The sequence below is a fragment of the Micromys minutus genome (genome assembly GCF_963924665.1).
Source record: "Micromys minutus genome assembly, chromosome: 3".
NCBI classification, from domain to species: Eukaryota; Metazoa; Chordata; class Mammalia; order Rodentia; family Muridae; genus Micromys; species Micromys minutus.
Genome location: NC_137972.1, coordinates 17,339,895 through 17,363,005, shown reverse-complemented (window position 1 = coordinate 17,363,005; position 23,111 = coordinate 17,339,895). Strand labels below are relative to the sequence as shown.

General features: G+C 34.6%; 1 protein-coding gene across 1 annotated transcript; it reads right to left on the bottom strand.

The window, feature by feature from the left end:
* Positions 1–6,709: 6,709 nt before the first annotated feature.
* Positions 6,710–21,784, bottom strand: LOC308418405 (killer cell lectin-like receptor subfamily I member 2; the record flags this gene model as incomplete). Its single annotated transcript, XM_080913757.1, has 5 exons — positions 6,710–6,817; positions 7,327–7,475; positions 13,574–13,648; positions 15,140–15,269; positions 21,647–21,784. 5 exons carry the CDS (start codon positions 21,782–21,784, stop codon positions 6,710–6,712), a joined length of 600 nt encoding a protein of 199 aa, XP_080769883.1.
* Positions 21,785–23,111: the final 1,327 nt, after the last annotated feature.

Sequence of the window (23,111 nt, the reverse complement as noted above, 5' to 3'; positions counted from 1 at the left end):
ATCTGGACTATGTGAATTCAATTGCATTTCTAGGGTAGATGGTGTGAGTGGGTAAAACTAAGAATTGTCTAGGTAAGCAGAAAACAGTTAGGATAAAACGACATGATGATAATAACTTCAATAATTCTGTGAGAACATATGTGAGATTTTATTTGCATCCTGATTCACTGAAAGTAGAGATACAGGCTTCGGTGAGAGGCTGAGTGGGTGTAGGGAAGTGAACCTGTAGCCTCTGCATCAGCAGTAAGCAATCTTAACCTCAACAACATCATTGGGGAAGAGATTTAGACTATGTTTTTTTTTTTTTTACATTAAAAATGCAATTTATTTGTTCAAGATTCCTGAATCCAATTTTCTTATTTTACTAATTAAGTTTATTTTTGACAATTTTGTATAATATTAAAATATATTGTGGTTAACATTTTTTTTAAAACAAATTTATTTTACAAAACAAAGATAAATGTACAGATTTTAAACATTTTTTGCTTAAAATTATACATTTTTGTCAGTACTTTTTTTCAGATTTTAACATAATTTTTACATAAAACTATATGAATACATTTTTTAGTCAGTACTTGATTTTTTTCAAGGTTTGATTGTATGCCTTGAAAACTTAATAGTTACAACAAGCTAAAGTAAAACAAAATGTAACATGGAAATAGTTAAAGTTTTCTTGTTTTGTAAATATTTTTTTTGTTTTGTTTTGTTTTCTTTATTTCTTGGACTTCATACAGTCTGTGAGTTGTTTCTGGGGGAGTGCAAGCCTCTGGGGTTAGCATCCCACTATCAGTGACTGCATATTATGTCTGTTCTTTTGTGACTGGGTTATCTCACTCAGGATGATATTCTCTAGATGCAGCCATTTTCTTAAGAATTTGGTTAAGTCATTGTTTCTGGTGGCTGAGTAGTATTCCATTGTGTATATGTACCACAATTTTTGTATCCATTCATCTTCTGAAGGACATCTGGGTTCCTTCCAGCTTCTGGCTATTATAAATAGAGCCGCTATAAACATTGTGGTGCATATATCTTTGTTGTGTATTAAAGTGTCTCTGGGTTATATGCCCAGAAGTGGAATATCTGGGTCTTCAGGTAGTACTATATCCAATTTTCTGAGGTATCGCCAGACTGATTTCCAGAGTGCTTGTATTAGCTTGCAACCCCACCAAGAGTGGAGAAGTGTTCCTCTTTCTCCGCAGCCTCGCCAGCATCTGCTGTAATCTGAGTTTTGGATCTTGGCCAATCTGACTGGTGTGAGGTGGAATCTCAGGGTTGTTTTGATTTGCATTTCCCTGATGGCTAAGGATGTCCAGCACTTCCTCAGATGTTTCTCGGCCATTCAGTGTTCGTCAACTGAAAACGTTTTGTTTAGCTCTGTACCCCATTTTTTAATAGGGTTATTTGATTCTCTGGTGTCTAGCTTTTTGAGTTCCTTGTACACCTTAGATATTAGGCCTCTATCTGATGTGGTGTTGGTAAAGATCTTTCCCATTCTGTTGGTTGCCGTTTTGTTTTCTTGACTATGTCCTTAGCCTTACAGAAACTTTGCAATCTCATTAAGTCCCATTTGTTAATCTTTGACCTTAGAGCTTGAGCCATTGGTATTTTGTTCAGGAAATTTTCTCCTGTGCCTATGTGTTCTAAGGTTTTCCCTACTTTCTCATCTAATAGTTTCAGTGTATCTGGTTTAATGTGGAGATCTTTGATCCACTTACACTTGAGCTTTGTACAAGGAGATAAGAAAGGGTCTATTTTCATTCTTTTGCATGCTGAGTGACAGTTGGACCAGCACCATTTGTTTAATAGGCTGTTCTTTTTCCATTGAATGTTTCCTGCTCTTTTGTCAAAAATCAGGTGACCATATACATGAGGGCTCATTTCTGGATCTTCTATTCTATTCCATTGATCCACATGCCTATTTCTGTACCAGTACCATGCAGTTTTCAGCACAATTGCCTTGTAATATAGCTCGAGGTCAGGGATAGTGATTCCCGCAGATGTTTTTTTGTTTTTGAGGATGGATTTAGCTATTCTAGGTCTTTTGTTATTTTATATGAAATTGCACATTGATCTTTCCAATTCTATTAAGAACTGGGTTGGAATTTTGATGGGGATTGCATTGAATCTGTAGATTGCTTTTGGTAGCATGGCCATTTTTAAGATGTTGATTTTTCCAATCCATGAGCATGGGAGATCTTTCCGTTTTCTGAGATCCTCCTCAATTTCTTTCTTTAGAGGTTTGAAATTCTTGTCATACAGGTCCTTCACTTTCTTAGTTAGATTCACACCAAGGTATTTCATAGTTTTTGTGACGATTGTGAAGGGTACCTTTTCCCTATTTTCTTTCTCCACATGTTTGTCCTTTGAGTATAGGAAGGCTACTGATTTGTTTGAGTTAATTTTGTATCCAGCCACTTTGCTGAACTTGTTTATCAGCTGTAGGAGTTCTCTGGTGGAATTTTTGGGGTCACTCAAGTACACTATCATGTCATCGGCAAAGAGTGATATTTTTATCTCTTCCTTTTTGATTTGTATCCCCTTGATCTCCTTTTGGTGTCTAATTGCTCCAGCCAGGACTTCCAGTACTATGTTGAATAGGTAGGGGGAGAGTGGGCAGCTTTGTAGAGTCCCTGATTTTAGTGGGATTGTTTCAAGTTTCTCGCCATTAAGTTTGATGTTTGCTGTTGGTTTGCTGTATATTGCTTTTATTATGTTTAAGTATGGGCCTTGGATTCCTGTTCTTTCCAGGACTTTTAACATGAAGGGATGTTGGATTTTGTCGAATGCTTTCTCAGCGTTTAGTGAGATGACCATGTGATTTTGGTCTTTGAGTTTGTTTATATGGTGGATTACATTGATGGATTTCCTTATGTTAAACCATCCCTGCATCCCAGGGATGAAGCCTACTTGGTCATGATGAATGATCTTTTAGATGTGTTCTTGCATTCGGTTTGCTAGGATTTTGTTGAGTATTTTTGCATCAATGTTCATAAGTGAGATTGGTCTGAAGTTCTCTTTCCTTGTAGGGTCTTTGTGTGATTTAGGTACGAGGGTTATTGTAGCCTCAAAAAATGAGTTGGGTAATATTCCATCTGATTGTATCTTTTGGAATAGTTTGGCGAGTATTGGTGTTATATCCCCAATAAATGTCTGATAAAATTCTGCACTGAACCCGTCTGGACCTGGGCTTTTTTTGGTTGGGAGGCTTTTGATGACTTCTTCTATTTCTTTAGGTGTTATAGGGTTATTTAGATGGTTTACTTGGTCCTGGTTCAACTTTGGGACCTTGTATCTGTCTAGGAATTCATCCATTTCCTCCAGATTTTCCAAGTTTGTAGAGTATAAGTTTTTGTAGTAAGATCTGATGATTTCTTGAATTTCCTCAGTTTCAGTTGTTATGTCACAACTTTCCTTTCTGATTTTGTTAATTTGCATATTCTCTCTTTGCCCTCTAGTTAGTCTGGCTAGGGGTTTATCAATCTTGTTGATTTTCTCAAAGAACCAACTCTTTGTTTTGTTGATTTTGTCAATGGTTCTTTTTGTTTCTATTTGCTCTATTTCTGCCCTAATTTTGATTATTTCTTGCCGTCTACTCTTTTTGGGTATATCTGCTTCCTTTTGTTCTAGGGCTTTTAGCTCTGCTGTCAGGTTGCTGATGTGAGCTCTCTCCAGTTTCTTTTTGGAAGCACTTAGGGCTATGAGTTTTCCTCTCAATACTGCTTTCATTGCATTTCATATGTTTGGGTATGTTGTGTTTTCGTTTTCGTTGAATTCTAGAAAATTCTTAATTTCTTTCTATATTTCTTCTTTGTCCCTGCTATCCTTTAACAGAGCGTTGTTTAGTTTCCATGTGTATGTTGGCTTTTTGTTGTCTTTGTAGTTGTTAAAGACCAGCCGTAGACCATGGTGATCTGAGAGGATGCATGGGAGTATTTCAATCTTTTTATATCGATGGAGGCACAGTAAATATCTTCAACAAAATCGTAGAAGAAAACTTCCCTTAGTTGATATTCTTCTCCCTCTTTTAATCCTATTATCCTTAGGTTCGGTCTTCTCATTGTGTCTTGGATTTCCTGGACATTTTGGGTTAGGAGCTTTTTGTTTTTTGCATCTTCTCTGGCTTTTTTGTCTATGTTTGCAATGTTGTCTTTTGCCCCCGAGATTCTCTCTTCAATCTCTTGTAATCTATTGGAAATGCTTGCTTCTGTGACTCCTGATTTCTTTTTTAGGTGTTCTACCTCTAGGGTTATCTCTTTTAATGTTTTCTTTATTTTGTCAATTTCCGTTTTAAATTCCTTCTTCCATTCCTTCATCTCTTTGGTTTTGTTTTTCTTTAGTTTTTGAGTTCTTTGAGTGTTTTTCTTGTTTCTTCTTTAAAAACTTCTGAATCTTTTTGCTTTTCCTCCCTTTCTTGTTTAAGTATCTCTATCAGCGTCTTGAGGTATGATTTCAGGTCTGTGTCTTCTTTTTCTGGAGTGTTTGGAATTCCGATGTTTGCTGTAATGGGAGAGCTGGGTTCTGGTGTTGCTATATTGTCTTGGTTTCCTTGGGATATACTCTTTCTCTTTCCTCCTGCCCTTTTGTTGTCAGTGATATGTTCTTTCCTTTCCCTTGTCTCTGGTCTGTGTCCATGGTTCTCCACTGGTCCAGGTGTCAGATGGGCCAAGCCCTGTTTTATGCCTCAGAGTCATCGGGTGTGAGCAGAATTTCCAACGTTCTCTTTCTGGTTGCTGGATCAGGCACGGCAGGGCAGGGCAAGGTAGGGGGTGCACTTTCTATGTGCACTCTGCAGAGATCTCTCTGATCCCCTGCAGCCTAGGTCTCCCACTCACCAGTTGCTTAGCCTCTATGAGCCGCTGTTCCGGGTGGCAGATGGGCCAGGCTCTGCTCTGCGTCCTGAAATCACCTCCAGGAGGAAACAGAAGTTCTAATTTTCTGTTCCCAATCACTGGATCGGGCAAGGCAGGGCAGGGCAAGTTAGGGTGTGCACTTTACGTGTGCACTCCGCAGAGATCTCTCTGCTCCCCGGCAGCCCAGGTCTCCCACCCACCTAGACTATGTTTTTTAATTTCAACCAAAGTTGCATTTGTTATTCATTATTTTTCATTAATTCTTTTCTTTCTTTTAAAGCAGAATCATTGGTATTTTTTGAACAATCCCCAAACGTATCTGCCCATTAGAAATATTACACATGATGAGGTCTACCTTGTCTGCATGGTAGACATGATGCATGACATCTAGCATCTCTGGTCTACCAACTAGGTCTGCTGAGTCTCATAACTAGTTTGAGTTCTGGAAATACAGGACTTTGGACAACATAGTGTAAGCATACTCCAAACAAGAAACATGGCTTAGTGGATAGCAAACTTCATATAAAATTAGGGACCTGAGGCTGGTCCCTGAAATCCACATAAAAATGAAGGGAGAAAACCAATTGAAACAAGTTACCCTATTACCTTCACATGTTTTCTGAAGTTCCTTTTCTTTATTCATGAATATACAAAATATACAAAATAACTTTTTTAAGTTCCGTTCAATTGATCTGCCATCCTCTTATCACTTAAAAAGTTTTATAAAGTTACTGAATAGAAATGGTATTGGATATCTAAATCATCAATAATTACAAAAATCATGATAGTTTGATGGTTACTATTAAAATATCAATCACTCTCCATGTAATATATAAGGTAAAAAAATAAAACAAAATCCTTACAGTTAGGTTAAAAAAAAAAAAACCTTCAAAATTTACAAGCAATCACCATTGGCCTTTTGACTAAGATTGAGTGAAAAATATAAACTAAACATATAACAGATATTTTGGGTTTTATAATTAAAGAAAATTATACAAGTGACTATGTGTTACCATATATTAAATTCACATGTGTATGGTTTCTTAGATGAACAGTTACGAGGAATGAATTGCTTTCCATACAGATAATGGCAGCTATGATACTTCTTTTCTGAATAATCATTTCTATGTAAAAATAATTTTAAAAAATCAGAAATCATAAGGTAGTCATTAGAAATCACATTTAAAAAACATTTAGAGTTAGAATTAGCTAAAATGAGCACAGGCCAAAGAGATCAATATGCATTGTTACAGGAGGAAAACAAAAGGTCATGAGTAGGTGATGACCTATAATTGTGAAAGAGTAAGTCAACGGACAACATCAGACACAAGCTAATCCAACACTCTCTGGGAAGTAGGATTGAGATTCAATTAAATAGCAAATGGAACAAGGCTTTAGCAGTGGTTCTCTTTCTACCTAATATTGTGAAACTTTAACACAGGTCTTCATGATGTGGTGACCCCTAAAATTATTTTGTATCTACTTCATTAATGTAAATTTGCTACTGGTGAGAATTATAATGTAAATATCTGATATGCAGTATATCTTCTATGGTCCCCTGTGAAAGTGCCCTTAAGTTGTTAATACGGTAACAATTCACAGATGGGGAGACATTATTTTAGAGTTACAAACTTCCTAAAATGATATGTAAATTTTTCCAGAGATTCCAGTAGAGTAAAATGACAGAAGTTTAAGATATTTTAAGGCTAACATTTACTGTTATGGCCCACAGACTGCTTCTACCATATCTGAGTTCTCTTCTTATTTCAAGAGCTTCTTCTGTGCAACACAGAGACAGGGCACATATGTACAGCAATCTTATTACCCTCAGCAAAGCCCATTTTATCAAAATATTTTACTTACAGGGTGTGTTGTGTTTTAATGTCATTGTCCCAGAACCTGGAACTGTTGGTTCCATCCATTTTGAGAAGAATCCATCCATTAATTTTAAACAGTAACAGATTTTCCTGTTGAGTACAGAAAATCTTAACCCAAAGTGAGTATAAAATTCAAATTCAAATTCTTTTTTTTTTTGCTTCCTAAATTTTTTTTGAATTTGTATATATCATTGAAATTTGAGACAGAATTTGACCACATAGCCCAAATTAGCCTAGAGTCTCACTATATAACCCAAACTGGCCTCAAGCTCATGGTGGGCCTCCTGTGTCAGCTTCTCAAGTGCTAGAGTTAAAGGAAAGATTTACCACGCTGAGTGAAATGTCCCTTCATTACTGAATGCAATGTTTGGGTCTTACTGCACAGAACATGCCAGCTGAATCTCATTCCCTGCTGGGGTTTTCTTGTAGCATTAAGCTTAGAATGCTTGAAAGTCCTCCCTATATTTTCACCAAGGATAATACTAAATCACCATGAGCAAGTATCACGTGACCTCCAGAACATTCAGTTTGATCTTCATGCCAGTATTCCCAGTGTCACCAGTTACAAAAAGACAGAAAATCAGGAATGTGTGACCTACCAGCTCTTCCTTGGAGTCTATGTCCAGAAGGTGAGCATTCAGTTCCTCACAGGCAGACTTACTCTCTGCCCAAGTTTTGGCTCCACGAAAAAAATGGTAGAAATTGTTTCCAAAGGCAATCCAGTCATGTGAGCAAACATCACAGGAGTCTAGGAAATGCACATGTGTGAAATGGGTGCTCAGCACTAGAATGACCCTTTATTAATATGACAACTAGGCTTTTGTGCAATTCACTCTTACTACATAGAGAGCAAAGTTTCACAAGTGCCTTTGCTGGGGTCCAGGTTGATGCAAGGTTCAAGGATGCTCAGCCAGTTTCCTGCCCATGTCCTATTCTTCAGTCCCAAGAAGGTATAAAACTGATGAGTAATTGTTTGGAAATTTTATTTGACAATAATTAGTGATTTCAAATTATTGATTTAAATTTTCTTTATAAAAAGCAATACAAATTGCCTCCTTTGAGAAAAGCAAAATTAAATATTATACTTGTCCTAATGATGTTCCCATATGTAAGTTGGTAAATGACATGTAATCAGATAAATAGGAACTAAAACAATTTTAAATCTTCAGTTACTTTCTATAATAGTGGGTCTGAGTACACAGAATTAAAATACATAAGTAGATTTAAGTAGTATTTTAACTATTTAATAAATATAATTTGAATTTTTTATTTATGTAACATTTATAATCACCCAAGGTTAAGTTACTAACATTTATTCTTATAAACATGAAGGTATTTACTTGTCTGTTTCTTATTTCACAGTGATGAAAGCTGCATGTATGTATTTAGAAAGTATAAATTACAATTCTTGATTTTGTTACTTTATTGAAATATTCTTATAATTCAAAATAATTTTGCAGGTAATATATGTCTAAAAAAGTATATAAAATTAATAAAGCTAATGCTTTCTAAGATAGTATAGATAAAACTGAAATATCTCATTTTAAATCTATGCCTACTATAAAGACACATATTGACCATTTTAATGAGTACTATGCAAATATCCTACTAGGTTCAGATACTTTAACTGTGAGAATTACTGCACTTATATTCTTTTTTTTAAAAAACGACTTTATTTTACAAAACAAAGATAAATGTACAGATTTTAAACATTTTTTGCTTAAAATTATACATTTTTGTCAGTACTGTTTTTTCAGATATTAAAATAATTTTTACATAAAACTATGTGAACATATTTTTTTTAGTCAGTACTTGATTTTTTCAAGGGCTTGACAGTATGCATTGAAAACCTAATAGTTACAATAAGCATAAAGTACATGCAAAAAAAAAAAAAAACGCAACGTGGAAATAGTCAAAGTCTTCTTGTTTTGTAAATATATATATTTTTTGTTTTCTTTATTTCCTGGACTTCATACAGTCTGAGAGTTGTTTCTGGGGGAGTGCAAGCCTCTGGGGTTAGCATTCCAATATCAGTGACTGCATATTATATCTGTTCTTTTGTGACTGGGTTATCTCACTCAGGATGATATTCTCTAGATGCAGCCATTTTCTTAAGAATTTGGTCAAGTCATTGTTTCTGGTGGCTGAGTAGTATTCCATTGTGTATATGTACCACAATTTTTGTATCCATTCATCTTCTGAAGGACATCTGGGTTTTTTCCATTCTGAAGTATGAAAATAAATAGTTTAATAGATCACGAAATAAGTGTGTGCATTCTAATTTGACGAAGAGTACATGTCTCTTTTATTTCTTTATTTTTTTTTTTAATTTAAAATTTTCATACTTTAGACACAGCGTCAGTTTTTCCGGTTTGAAATGATACATCATTAAAACAATTACATATGTAACAGCAAGTAAACTTGAACACTGTAGTTAAAATTCAGTTCTTATTGCAAAGGGAAAAAGAAATCAGTTAGTCTTTTCCAGGTTTGAGTGATGTTGTTTCAGGATTCCGGTGGTGTCAGTGCAGAATCAGCTTTTGAAAATATTAGTACCCTCTAAAGGTTCACAAGCTAGTAGGATGGATTTTAAGTCAGAGAGATAGACAGTGAAGACGATAAAATCAACTAAAGAGAGCCCTACATAATTTGGTTTTGGATTTGTAACATTCTAACTCTGCTGAATCATAATATTTCAAATACTTATTCAACTTAGAATGTTTTGTCTACATATTTTTTTTTTACCAGATACTTCCATGTGAATTTGTAGTTTGACTTTCTCTTTTTATAGTTGATTTACTGGTATCCTTTATCTGTATTTTTGTTTTACACAGTTTCCCCAATTTTCTTTCTTTTATCTCTGAACTATTCACACACATTCTTTTCCTATGCAGTCTTTAACTATTTTCAATATTTGCAGACTTTTGTGAATAACCATCAGAACATTTTTACTTCTGTGTCCAACTAGCCTTATTTTGCTTTTGTTGCTGTGATAAACACCATGAAAAAAAACAACTTGGGTAGGAGTTTTAATTGGGGTTCAGGTTGTTGTCAAGGAAGCCAGGGCAGGGACTCAAGAGAGGAACCTGGAGGCAGGAGCTACAACAGAGACCTTAGAGGAAAGTTACTTGAAGTTTGAGCTAAAACTGCCGAGTTTAACCAGCCAGCCAGAGTTCAGAAAAAACTAGAAAGGTTGAGTGTATTCACCATTAAGCCTCAGAAATGACAATTACATCACACAAATAAAAATAAGTTTTGTAGTATAATTTCCTTATTGTTTTGCAGATAATAATCACATTATGTAAAGCAGAAAGATAGCAAAAATCTAGTACTTTAAGAGATATAGCACATATATCTGAAATAGCTTACAGTGTTTATTTTATGTTGCTTCAAGGCTTTCCATCAGTTTAACAAGTACACACCAAATGTCTTTGCTGCATTTTTCCTAATATTTCTCAATAAGTACATGAGGAGGTTGGGAAAGCCTACCCACCCCACAAACTGCAAAGTTATGTTTGGCTATCAGAGGCTTCTGTTGTGCCAAGCAGGAAGCATATTGCCCTGAAGATAACTCTGGTCACCACCTGTCCAGTTCAGGTTAGGAATCATGTTAAATACCATAAACAAGAGTCTTAATAATCTTTTCTCAGCATCCAGATGGCAGAATCCAATTTAGATATTAGAACACTACTTCAATATATCATCTTATTTTTTATGGTTTACTTTTTTTAAAAAACAACTTTATTTTAAAAAAACAAAGATAAATGTACAGACTTCAAGCATTTTTGGATAAAAGTATACAAATACATTTCTGTCAGGGCTTGGATTTTTTTGTTAAAGCTTTGATAGTGTGCATTAAGATCTTGCTAGTTACAATGAGCATAAAGTACATGTAAAACATGATGTAACCTGGAATTAGTCAAAGTTTTCTTGGTGTGTAAGGATTAAGCATAATGGCTTTTTCTTTTTTTTTTTCATTTCTTGAACTTCATATAGTCTGTGAGTTGTTTCTGGGGTGTTCAGAGCTTTCTGGGATTAGTATCCAATTATCAGTGACTGCATATTATGTCTATTCTTTTGTGACTGGGTTATCTCACTCAGAATGATATTCTCTAGATGCATCCATTTTCTTAAGAATTTCATAAAGTCATTGTTTCTGATAGCTGAGTAGTACTCCATTGTGTAAATGCACCACAATATTCATAGCAGCTCTATTTATAATAGCCAGAAGTTGGAAAGAACCCAGATGTCCTTAAGTAGATGAATGGATACAAAAATGATGGTTTACTTTTTATTGCACTTTCAATAGGACGTTGTTTTTATCTTTTATTTTAAAAATACAAATAAAATAAAACACAAGCTTTTGAACTTTATTATCATCTCCCTTCAGGTCTTTATTTTACTTTGTTTATGGATTTTTTTTCTTATTGTGAAATCTTTTATAATTTATTACTACTTTCTAGCGTCCCTTATAATGTTAATTTTCTTTTGTTGTTTTTGTTCTTGTATTCAACATTGTTTCTCCTTTAATTTCCCCTATTTGTGAATTTTTAAATGTCCTGTCTATTTGCTATTTCTGCATTTGTCCCAGATACTTTTTAATTTTATAGCACACTCTACATTAGCTTGGACATTTCCCTATCTCTGGTAACTGATGACATATTAGTGAACTTGAGTATATTTTGATAAAGCAGTAGTTTTTTCCTCTCCTCTATTAGTTGTTCTGGGTTTTATGTCTTCAATAATGGGCTGGTCAGTAAAAAGACCTCCAAATGAGATGTGAAGGCATCCAAACCAATGATGCACATATAGTCTGAAAATGAGTAAATAAATAAGAATTCTGTAAGTAAAGAACTCAGTGAAAGAAAAAACTAAACAAAATGAACAAATGCATAAGCAAACAAAAACAGAACAAAACAAATAAATCAACCAAGAAAACAAAACAAAACAAGAAGCCACAATGACACTGTTAACAGTAAATGAGGACAAATAGGAAAAAAAAACCAAACTGAACAAAGATAATGGGGCCTGGTCAGAACATATTACATTCACTGCTACAATATATGTAGTGGTAATCAATATATGTAGCAATCAATGGGGATATAACTACAACTTTCATACACTGTGTAAAAAAGAGATGTAAAACTGAGTATCCATAGATAGAAAAAAAATCAGACAAAAATTAAATACGAAATAGAAAAAATAGGGCATAAAATGTGCTTGATTAAATTGTAGTATAAATAGACACAAAGGAAGAATATGAAACGAATGTCTAAGGACAAAAAAACTTCTGAGTCCCAAGTATTCTCCAGTAGGGATCCCCTGTGTGGCGTAATATAATAAAGATATAAATGATGCAATGTAAAAAAATTGTTAAAATTAGTGAGGAAAACCACAAAAGGAAATGTTAAAATATGTCCGATTGCAACACAGCTCCTCCAAGTGCAGAACGTGTGAGATGAGATAGCTGATAATAAATAACTGTTACCTGACCAAGATTGTAGTATTCACCAAAGGCATCTGTCACAATCATCTGGGAAAATTTTAAATATCTTTTACATATCTCAGGGACAATATACAAGCTAAAGGAATATGTGATGATAAATCTGGCATTGTAAAAAATACACGATAATGATCATGGATATGTAAATAAAACAGAGTTAACAGAAAGAGGCAGAGAAGAATATATTTAATGAGCTGTGCATGTGTGTTAAATCTCCCACAAAAGACCCCATCATGATTTATATACACCACCCCTCAATAAAAAATATAATTAGACGTTTGGGTACCAAGCAATAACCCAACCAATCAGATAAACATCTAACAAAATTACAGGAAGTACGAATATTTGAAAACATTTTTCATCTCTTTGTATATGTTTGTGTGTGCATGTACATATGTTTATGTGTATACTTATGGAAATCAGAAGACAGCCTTAAGTGTCATTTAATAGGTGCCCCTACCTTGTTTTCATGTATACTCTTTGTTTATAAATTTTTGTTGTAGGTTTTCGGTTTCTTTGTTTATATACTGACCCCGTTTTCTCAAAGGACATTTGATTTTCATTTTTCTTATTTAATGTCTAAGAGTAGAATTTGCATGGCTGTGGGTAAGCTCTTCTTTTTTTCTTATTGCTTTATTTTTTTTTAAATGGGATACATTAACAGATTTTAAAGGCATTTTGGTATAGCTCTTCTTGCATAGCCTTCTGGCCATTTTCTGACTTGCGAATATTTTCACATTAAGCCACACTCATAGTATTAAGTCCTAGCCTTTGTTGTTTTGATTTACAGTTACCTCTAGTTAATTCAAATTCATTTGATATTATTTTTAAGCCATGTAAGCAAGGGGAAAACAGCATGAATGGTTGATTTTTTTTTTAATTCACTATACTTACATCTATAATTTTCTTGAAAAAATACCATATTCACTTATATTTATAGTACATTATGTTTTCTTCACATTCTCCTGTTATTTTCTTTCCTTTTGGAAGGGAAAAATTGAGAATAGAACTCTGCATTTGTTCATTTTTCACAGTAAATTCTGTGTATCTAAGAAAGAGTCTTCAACCTAATAATCAAAAGTGCTGGAAATGAATTGTACAAAATTAATACTTACTATTATTCTTGTGACATAGAAAATCAAAAAGGAAGCTCTCTCTGCTTTGATTTTCTTCTCTAGAAAATACTGCAATAAAGATCGCATCAGTAATAAGTTCTGTTTAGTATACATTTGTTAGGGCTGCATCATTTTCAGTATTCATAGTGAGTTATTATAATCATGGTATGCTGATTATAAGACGAATACATTCCTTTTATAGTGACTTACAGTTTGAGATCTAGAAGCCCACTTTTATAACCAAAATAATGCATGAGGCTCCTAGGATGATGGTTATCAACTGCCATGTTGTCAGCCAGGAATCTAGACACCACAGAACATAGACAGGCAAGAGGTTCTCACTTTTAATGCTTGAAGACCATTGCTTATCCCAAGTCTACATAACATTGTCTAATTTTTCATAGGTAAATCCTGAAGTTCAGTTTCTTGGTGACTTTAATATCCCAGTTTTTTGCCCTCCAATGTCCTTCATGTCAATCCCTAGTTGTTTTTGTTTTTCCATTTGAAGTGCTGGGTTGGTTACCATATTTGTGTGACCCCCCCTTGCTATTTTAATATACTTCCTTTCTACTTCTCCCTCATTGTAAATTTATGTCTCCTCTTTTTCATTTTCTGATGAAATCTTGCAAGTTGCTTAATGCCAATGAAAATTTTTCTTCCAGTCACTTCTACCTGCAGCCTGTTCTCACATCGGTCCTTCCCGCCCACCCCTGGCTCCACATTGGAGATCATCAGCTTAAACACAATGCCTTTATGAATGTTTTCTTCATAGTTACTGAGAGACATCTGTACATTTTCTAACTTTCACTGCATAAACAAATAGTGAGAAACCTTTTCCTCACGGATAGTAAAGTTACTAATGTACAAAATCATTTAAACTAAGAATCTTGTTACCTTATATTCTAACACCATTTGACCTCTAAATTTTAATGCCATTATCTCATGAGGTATGAAACCCAATAACTCTTACTTCCAAGATGTTTTTACATTTTTCTATTTTATGCCATGTATTTATAGGACTGAATTAGTCCGAATAGTTATTTTTTAATAAAATAAAATCAATACTTTTTTGTGAATAAAATAGTTTATTATTATTATTTTTTAAAAACTTTATTTTAAAAACAAAGATAAATGTACAAATTTGAAGCATTTTTGCATAAAACTATATGAATACATTTTTGTCAGTGCTTGTTTTTTTTAAAGGTTTGATAGTGTGCATTAAGATCTTACTCGTTAAAATGAGCATAAAGTACATGTAAAACAGTATGTACCATGGAATTAGTCAAAGTTTTCTTGCTGTGTAAGGATTAAGCATAATGTTTTTTTTTTCTTTTTTTGAACTTTATATAGTCTGTGAGTTGTTTCTGGGGTGTTCAGAGCTTTCTGGGGTTAGTATCCAACTATCAGTGACTGCATATTATGTCTGTTCTTTTGTGACTGGGTTATCTTACTGAGGATGATATTCTCTAGATGCATCCATTTTCTTAAGAATTTCATAAATTCATTGTTTCTGATAGCTAAGTTGTACTTTTAAAATATCATTGGAAGAATAGAAAGTATGCATCTTCTGTTCAATTATGGGTACAGTTCTAAAAAAATAATACAAGTCTATTGAGACCGAAGTCAATAATAACATAAGGATAATAAACAGAGATCATTTAAACACTAATATGCTTCATGAAATTATCTTGAAATACTTAGGATAATGGTATAATTTAATGGTTTTGAGAGATAAACACTAACATGCAGGAATTGAATTTGAGCCCTGACAAAATACAAAGTATATTACAATACCTGTGCCTTTGCCTTCATCAAACTTTATCCTGTGCTGTAGGTGCAATGCTCTGTGAACTTTCAGTTTTTGTTTTTTCTGTTCTTTTCTCCATACAATAGATCTCTGGTCTGTCCTGGAGGCCCACTGCTTCTATTGAAATGCGGAAAATGCTCTTTCTATGTTAATAATCTACTGTTTCTTTGCTCCCACATTTGTTTTGCTTTTTTTCTGTTCTGAAAATACAGGAATGGCTTCCTTTCAGTCTTGGTGACTTGTCTCTACTGATCTACAAACTATTTATAAATGTATAAAAGAGTACAGTTCTCCCTTCCTACTGCACCAGTATAAGACTCCTTAGTTATGATGTAATCTTTTCAGAGGGAAAAATGACAGTACAGCTGTGACAATAGAAATAAATACACACTAACAATGAAAAGCTCGCCACAGGCATGATATGTTATTCTTTGCCTCTCTATCTCTCTTTCTCATTCTCTCTTATACACACATGCACAAACACACACATTTATCTCTCTCTCTCTCATACACACTTGTACAAACACACACACATTTATCTCTCTCTCTCTTTTTCTCTCTTATACACACATTCACACACACATTTTTATATTCATTTACTTCAAGGAGTGGTGGAATTATAAAAATATTGCTGTCAAATATTTATAAATTATAGTTTTATATAATTATATAGGGGGAGGAGTGAAAATATCTACTACTTTAAGAATAAATAACAAAATAATCATAGTGATAAAATCAGAAGGAATGCTCATTAAAATTCAGTCTTACATAATTCATATTATCTGATTATGTGAAATTTTACTAATTTCATATGATAGTCACCCAATAACTTTAAGTAAATCCAAGTGGTGAATATAAACAAAGACATGCTAAAAGACTGAAAAGAATAGGTAAATTGTTTAAGTTTTAACTATATACAAATGAGGAAAAGCATTTAAATACATGTTGTTATAATAAAACTTCATACAAAAGAAAAAATGAAGACATTCTATCATTAATCTAATAGAAGAAATGCAAGTGAAAAGAGCTATGCTATGACATTCTTTTTTCAATTTTCACCACTTTATTTTCAAAAACAAATATGAATGTACAAATTTGAAGCATTTTGCATAAAAGTATACAAATACATTTTTGTCAGTGCTTGTTTTTTTTTAATGGTTTGATAGTGTGCATTAAGATCTTACTCGTTACAATGAGCATAAAGTACATGTAAAACAGGATGTAACCTTTAATTAGTCAAAGTTTTCTTGGTGTGTAAGGATTAAGCATAACATTTTTCCTCTTCTTTTTGTTTCTTTCCTTGAACTTCATATAGTCTGTGAGTTGTTTCTGGGGTGTTCAGGGATTTCTGGGGTTAGTATCCAATTATCAGTGACTGCATATTATGTCTGTTCTTTTGTGACTGGTTTATCTCACTGAGGATGATATTCTCTAGATGCATCCATTTTCTTAAGAATTTGTAAAGTCATTGTTTCCGGTAGCTGAATAGTACTCCACTGTGTAAATGTACCACAATTTTTGTATCCATTCATCTACTGAAGGATGTCTGAGTTCTTTCCAGCTTCTGGCTATTATAAATAGAGCTGCTATGAACATTGTGGTGCATATGTCTTTGTTGTATGTTGAAGTTTCTCTGGGGTGGAGTGGAATAAATGGCTTGTGCTCTAAGATCAAAGATTGACAAATGGGACTTAATAAGATCGCAAAGTTTCTGTGAGGCTAAGTACACTGTCAAGAAAATAAAATGGCAGCCAACAGAGTTCGAAAAGATCTTTACCAACCCCACATCAAATAGAGGCCAACTATCCAAGCTATACAAAGAACTCAAAAAGCTAGACACCAGAGAATTTAACCACCCTATTAAAAATGGGGTACAGAGCTAAACAAGAAGTTCTCAATTGAGGAATATTGAATGGCTGAGAAGCATCTAAGGACGTGCCGAACATCATTAGCTATCAGGGAAATGCAAATCAAAACAACCCTGAGATTCCACCTCACACAGCAGATGCTGGGGAGGATTTGGAGAAAGAGGAACACTTCTCCACTGTTGGTGGGGTCGTAAACTGTTACAACCACTCTGTAAATCAGTTTGGCGATTCCTCAGAAAATTGGACATAATAATACATGCTATGACATTCTAACCTGGAAAATCACCTGTAATTGCACATGATGGAGAGAATTTAGGAAAACAAAATGGGAATTCTTGATACCTGCAACTGGATAAGGTACTAACTGAATTACCCATCTTTCTAAGAAGGAATTTGTCAGAGTTCAGAAAGCTAAATAATATGTGTTCTCTACAAATGGAACCACTATAAACACCTAGAAAATGTCTGCTACCTGTATATTGTTTGATAATTGAGACTGTTGGGGAAAATGATGAGAAAGGAATGCTGAGGGTAATCTGCCTCTCTGTGCATGTTTCTATGCCAAGGCTTTTTTCCTCTCAGTAATCTGTGCACTTTCTCTCTGAAAATATCAGTCTCACTTCATCTGAACTCATCACACCTGCCTGGCAGAATTTGCAAATTATTTCTCCATTAACCTTCCTTTAAAATCCCATCTTTAGTTGTTGTCTTAGGCAGTGTTCAAGTGCTGCGACGAGACACCGTGTTCAAGCAACTCCTATAAAGAAAAGCATTTAACTGAGATTTTGCTTACAGTTTCAGAGGTTCAGTCTATTATCATTATTGAAGAGAACATGGCAGCTGGAGAAACTGCTGAGAACATCCCAGGCAGTAAAAAGAGAGGGAGGGAAGAAGGGAGTAAGGAAGAAAGACAGAAACAGAGACAGAGACAGAGACAGAGGCGGGGGGGGGTGCTCTGAGTCTGGGGTGGGTTTTAGAAACCTCAACCCTCAAACTCACTTCGACCCAGTGACACACTTTCTCAAAACAAGGCTGCACCTACTCCATTAAGGGTATATCTCCTAATCCTTTCAATCATTCCCAAACCTGGTCACTCCCTAGTGCCTAAGCCACTCAGATAATAAGAGCCTTTGGACACTGTTCTTACTCAAGCCAACATAGTTGTATTGTTTATCATCTTAAGATGCCACGTGATTTCCATTCTTCTGATGTAAGAGCCCCCCACTTTCACTGTACTCTTTCTCTTTTTGTCATAAACAGAAAGCCATCTGGATTTTGCAACTCAACCATTGCAGGCCACCTCCTCCTCTGTAAACACCAATGAAAACACAATATGAAAAACAGGATGATCCTTTGCATTTATCTATATAAGTACCCAAATTACTTATTTCATAAGATTTAGAGAAAAATTTGTTACTGGTGTCTTTTTGACCTAGTAATATTAGCTACATACAAATCTGAGTTGTTTAGATATTTTTAATTTTATTTGTGTGGTTGAATTTTTGCATACATGTGTGCCTTTAAACCATGAACATGCCTGGTGCACTTGAAGGTCAGAGAGGGTTGTGTATTTCCTGAAAATGGAATTATAGATGACAGTGACCTGAACTGTGGGTGCAGGAAATTTGACCCAAGTCCTCTGAAAGTGTAACAAGTACTCTTAACCACTGAGACATCTCTCCAGCCTTGCAAATCTCTTTTTATTTCTACTCTCCACCTAATGTTATTATGACCAGAATTCTTTATATGTGTTAATTAACTGTTTTTATGCATTATAATTGTTCTTAATTAATTTTCTTTCTTCTTAGTTTCACAAATGCAAAATACACATTACATTTACACTAACAAACTATGCTGTAATTTTTCTATTAACTTTTGTCTTGACATTTAATCTCTCATATGTCTTTGTGTTGTAGAGAATAATTTAATTTCCACCTGAATATTTCTTTCTAAGCAAGTATATTAACAAGTTTTTTAGGTTTTGCTTACCAGAACTTTTTCATTTATCCTACATTTTGTATAATAGTATACTATGTAAATAGTATACATGCATACATGCATTTTGGTCATATTTATCTCACAACTCCTCCCATTAATTCCTCCAGGAACCACCCTCTTGCCTCACCTTACAAACTTTGTATCTTCTTTAATTATTTTTACTTTTTCTAACCTACTCATTTCTGTTAATGCTATTTACATGAACATTATGCTATGGAGTTAATGTAAATACAGTAGACCTCATATATTTATACAAATAAGGAAAGATCAGTCCTTAGAGAAATATAATTTTAAATATTAGGAATAAGGGACTAGAGATGGCTCAGTGGTTAAGAGTGGTTGCTGATCTTCCAGAGAACCTGGCGTTAGCTCCCAGCATGCCGAGCTTTTCCTTCACCTAAAACACATGTGCCAGAAGATCCAACGTCTTCTATTGGCCTCTGAGGACAGCTTTACTCATGTGTACTTATATGCACATAAGAACACACATAATTTAGTTAACAATGTAAAATATTTGCAATAAATTTATAAAGTCACTTTGGATCATTGACTCAAAATCACAGGTGAAAGGGTTTATACATAACTCAGGCCATATTTCAGCCAAATAGCAAATAGCACCTCTGACCATACTGACATCATAGGCAGAGTTTCATGTCCTCTGAAAGCCACAGATTCTGCCCACATCCCTAGCAACAGTGAACACTTGCTGTTTTGCCAGATGTGAGCACGAATGTCAAGAACATATGTTACATTTCTGTTGACATTTTGGTTCTACACATAATGTGTTTGGTTTTTACACATTGAAATGGATTCGTTTTTGACTTGTTTCCCAATCATGTGTAGGCTTATACTTCCTTTTCTATTCTTCATAGTTTCTAAGAGTCAAAAAATACCTAGTCAATTATTTGTTGCTTTTCTGGGGCCTATGGAAAACACTGAAGTGGTAAACACTCTTTGAACTCAGTGTTTTGTTTGATGTACTCACTTCTCAGTCTTCTTGGGCCATTATTAAATAGTTCCGAAAGCTATGTTGAAATGCCACAACTTGCCCCCATTCTAGGTGAGACCGCTTTAAACACTTCCACCCCGTTCACATAAGCAGCCACATTCTCACCATGCTCTCACCCAATGTCCTCTGCCTTGTGCATCACAAGTTCCCTGGTGGGATGCACTTTCTTGTCTTTGTAACCCAAGGACTGTAGAGTAATAGGAGGAAACCGATGGAAATTAAAGTATATTTTCAAAACATCAAAATAAAACTTTACTTAATTTCATGAGTTATAGACAACAAAATAGTGCTTAAGAAAGAAATGTAACTGAAATTCCAGAGTATCTAATACCCTTCTCATTGTGCAGAAGAAGCTGCATGTATGTGGTGCCCTGACCTATGAAAGCAAAACACCCATAGAGCAAATGTTTAAAATAACGTTAAAAATATTTAAAAAATACCTAGCATTGAATAGCTATAACAAAATCCCTTAAATTCACTAATACTCTATGTTTCTGATTTCGAAAACTAGGGAAAATATTTTTTAAGAGTAATACACAGGAAAAGAAATTAAATTCTACAGAAATGACTAGAAGTGCCAATGCAAATTAAAAAATCAATAAAATTCTGAAAGTTCTCTATCTGTGATAAGGAAAAAATAAAAAAGATAAGGTTCTAATTACAAATATTAGAAATAAAGAAGAACATCATTTCATATAAACAAAAACATAATAGTGGAATATTATAAATAACGATATATACATAATATTTTCAACTTTTATTGCTTATTTGAGTTTCACATCATGTACCCCCAATTACACTCATCAACTTGCATCTTCATATCCTTTTCCCTTTCAACATCCTCCCAAAGGAAGATAAGAATATAACAAAGCACAAAAAAAATTTCTGTGATGAATAGGTAGTGTATCGTCGTGTGTTCCACAGTGTACCCTTTTCTTCATAAATCTTTACTTGTAAATGATCACATCAATGTGTCATTGGTCTGGATTGAGGCCCCTGGCTTCTGCCAAACCATCAGTACTGAATCTTCATGGGGACTCCTCTAGTATATCTTTTTGTTGCCCTATGTCATGAGATATACTGCAGTTTTGAAACTGTCAGAAGTGATCCCTTTTCAGAGCAGCCACATAGCTGGGTTAAAACTTCTCTACTGTCACTGCAATAGAAAATGTGATACTGTTAACTAATGGTCCAATTCTCACTTTGAACTATAGAATTAATAGAATACCAATGAAAATTTTAGGAAGCTATCACATACAAACACACATACACACATTATCTATCTATCTATCTATCTATCTATCTATCTATCTATCATCTATCAATCTATCATCTCTCTCTCTCTCTCTCTCTCTCTCTTTCTATATATATATATATATATATATATATATATATATATATATATGAAGAAAAATTGCTCTATTTCTTGCAAGAAGTGCATAAGACATATGATAGTTAAACAATTCAGAGCACCAATTCCTCTCAAATTTAAGATTTCATATTATTAAAATGCAGAGTATGAACTGAAAGGGTTTACCACCACAAGGATATTTTAGAAATCGAGGGCAAGGAATACTACAAACTCATATCACATAACAAACAATACGCAAGAGACTTACTGGAGAGAAACACATAATGGGATGACCTCTGAGCAGGAACGGAGGCAGCAGCATGCCAGGTGGAGAAGGCAGTGTGTACAGAAGCTGTGGAGTATCTGCAGTGAGCCAGTAGAACATATACCATGAGCTATACGACATGGCGAGAGGTACTAATTGACTGTTAACCATGAGTCTCTGGGGTATGGATTTTGTACTTCCAGGTTTGAGGCCAGGCCAAGGGCAGGGTGATTTTCTACTGTTTTTTTTATTTTTTTTATTTTAATGTACAAGAAGAAATTTTCAGAGGCAATGACAATATTATTGCTTGAATGTAGTGATGGCTTCAAGGACATGAACCTATCTCTAAGCTGAGAATAGTGATTAACAAAGGCAGCCATGAGAATATGAGTTGGAATAAAACCAAGCATTTAGCAGAGTGCTAAATGCTTAAATTGTCAGGTTGAATCATAAACCAAGGACTTAAACAGCAGCTACACATTCAGCCTGCAAACCAATTTTCTCATGGAAAGGCCACTGTACAAATACCATGTTTTGAAGGAGGTAATTATTGATGAGAGAGAGTTGTGATTGTCTAATGGGAAAACTAACAAAGTTGCAATGTTGGACTGCTCTTGTGAGAGCACACAAGGAAGAAGAACTTTCTTAAACAGTATTGACCTTCTATCCAAAACCCTGGAATAAAAATGTTTTCTTTCCTTCTCATTTCCACATTCTCTGTTTATTCTTTTGCTTATCTAGGTGTATATAAAAAATATAACATTGCTTAAGACATATCATAACAATGTGCATTATGATACACAGTCCTCCTGCCTCAAATTTCTGAGTTCTGGGATCATATGTATGTGCCACTATGTCCAGAGCAACTGCATGTAATCTTGAACATTTGATATGAACATCTTTCTTCTTGCTTGCCTAGACTTTTCTGCATTTTTGTTCATCTGTTTTTGCCAGACAAGTTGAACTGAGAACAACTTAGTAAAGGTTATCTTTTGTAGATTTCAGGATGGGAATTCAAACAGCAGAGATACTGTGATCACAGAAATAAAAAGCACAAACCATGAAAGGATGCTGTTTCGAAGATCTCAGGCAGGTCCAACCAGTAGCTGACTGAGACAGAAGCAGGTACTTACACCCAACCATTGAACTGAAGTTAGGGATCCCTGTGGTTGAATTGGTGGATGATGGACAGAAGGAAAGAAAACTGACATTATTGGAAGACCAGCAGTTTCAACTTACCAGGATTCCTGAGAGGTTCTAGACACTAAATCACCAACCAGGCAGTGAACACAGGTTGGTATGTGGCCTCAGGAACATATATTGCAGAGGACTCCCTGGTCTGGCTTCAGTAGGAGATGATGCACTGAATCTTTGAGCAACTTGAGGCTGCAGGGTGGGGGAAGGCCTGATGATGGGGCAAAATACTTTCAGGGATAGGGTTGGGGAGGAATGAGATGAGGAACTGTGG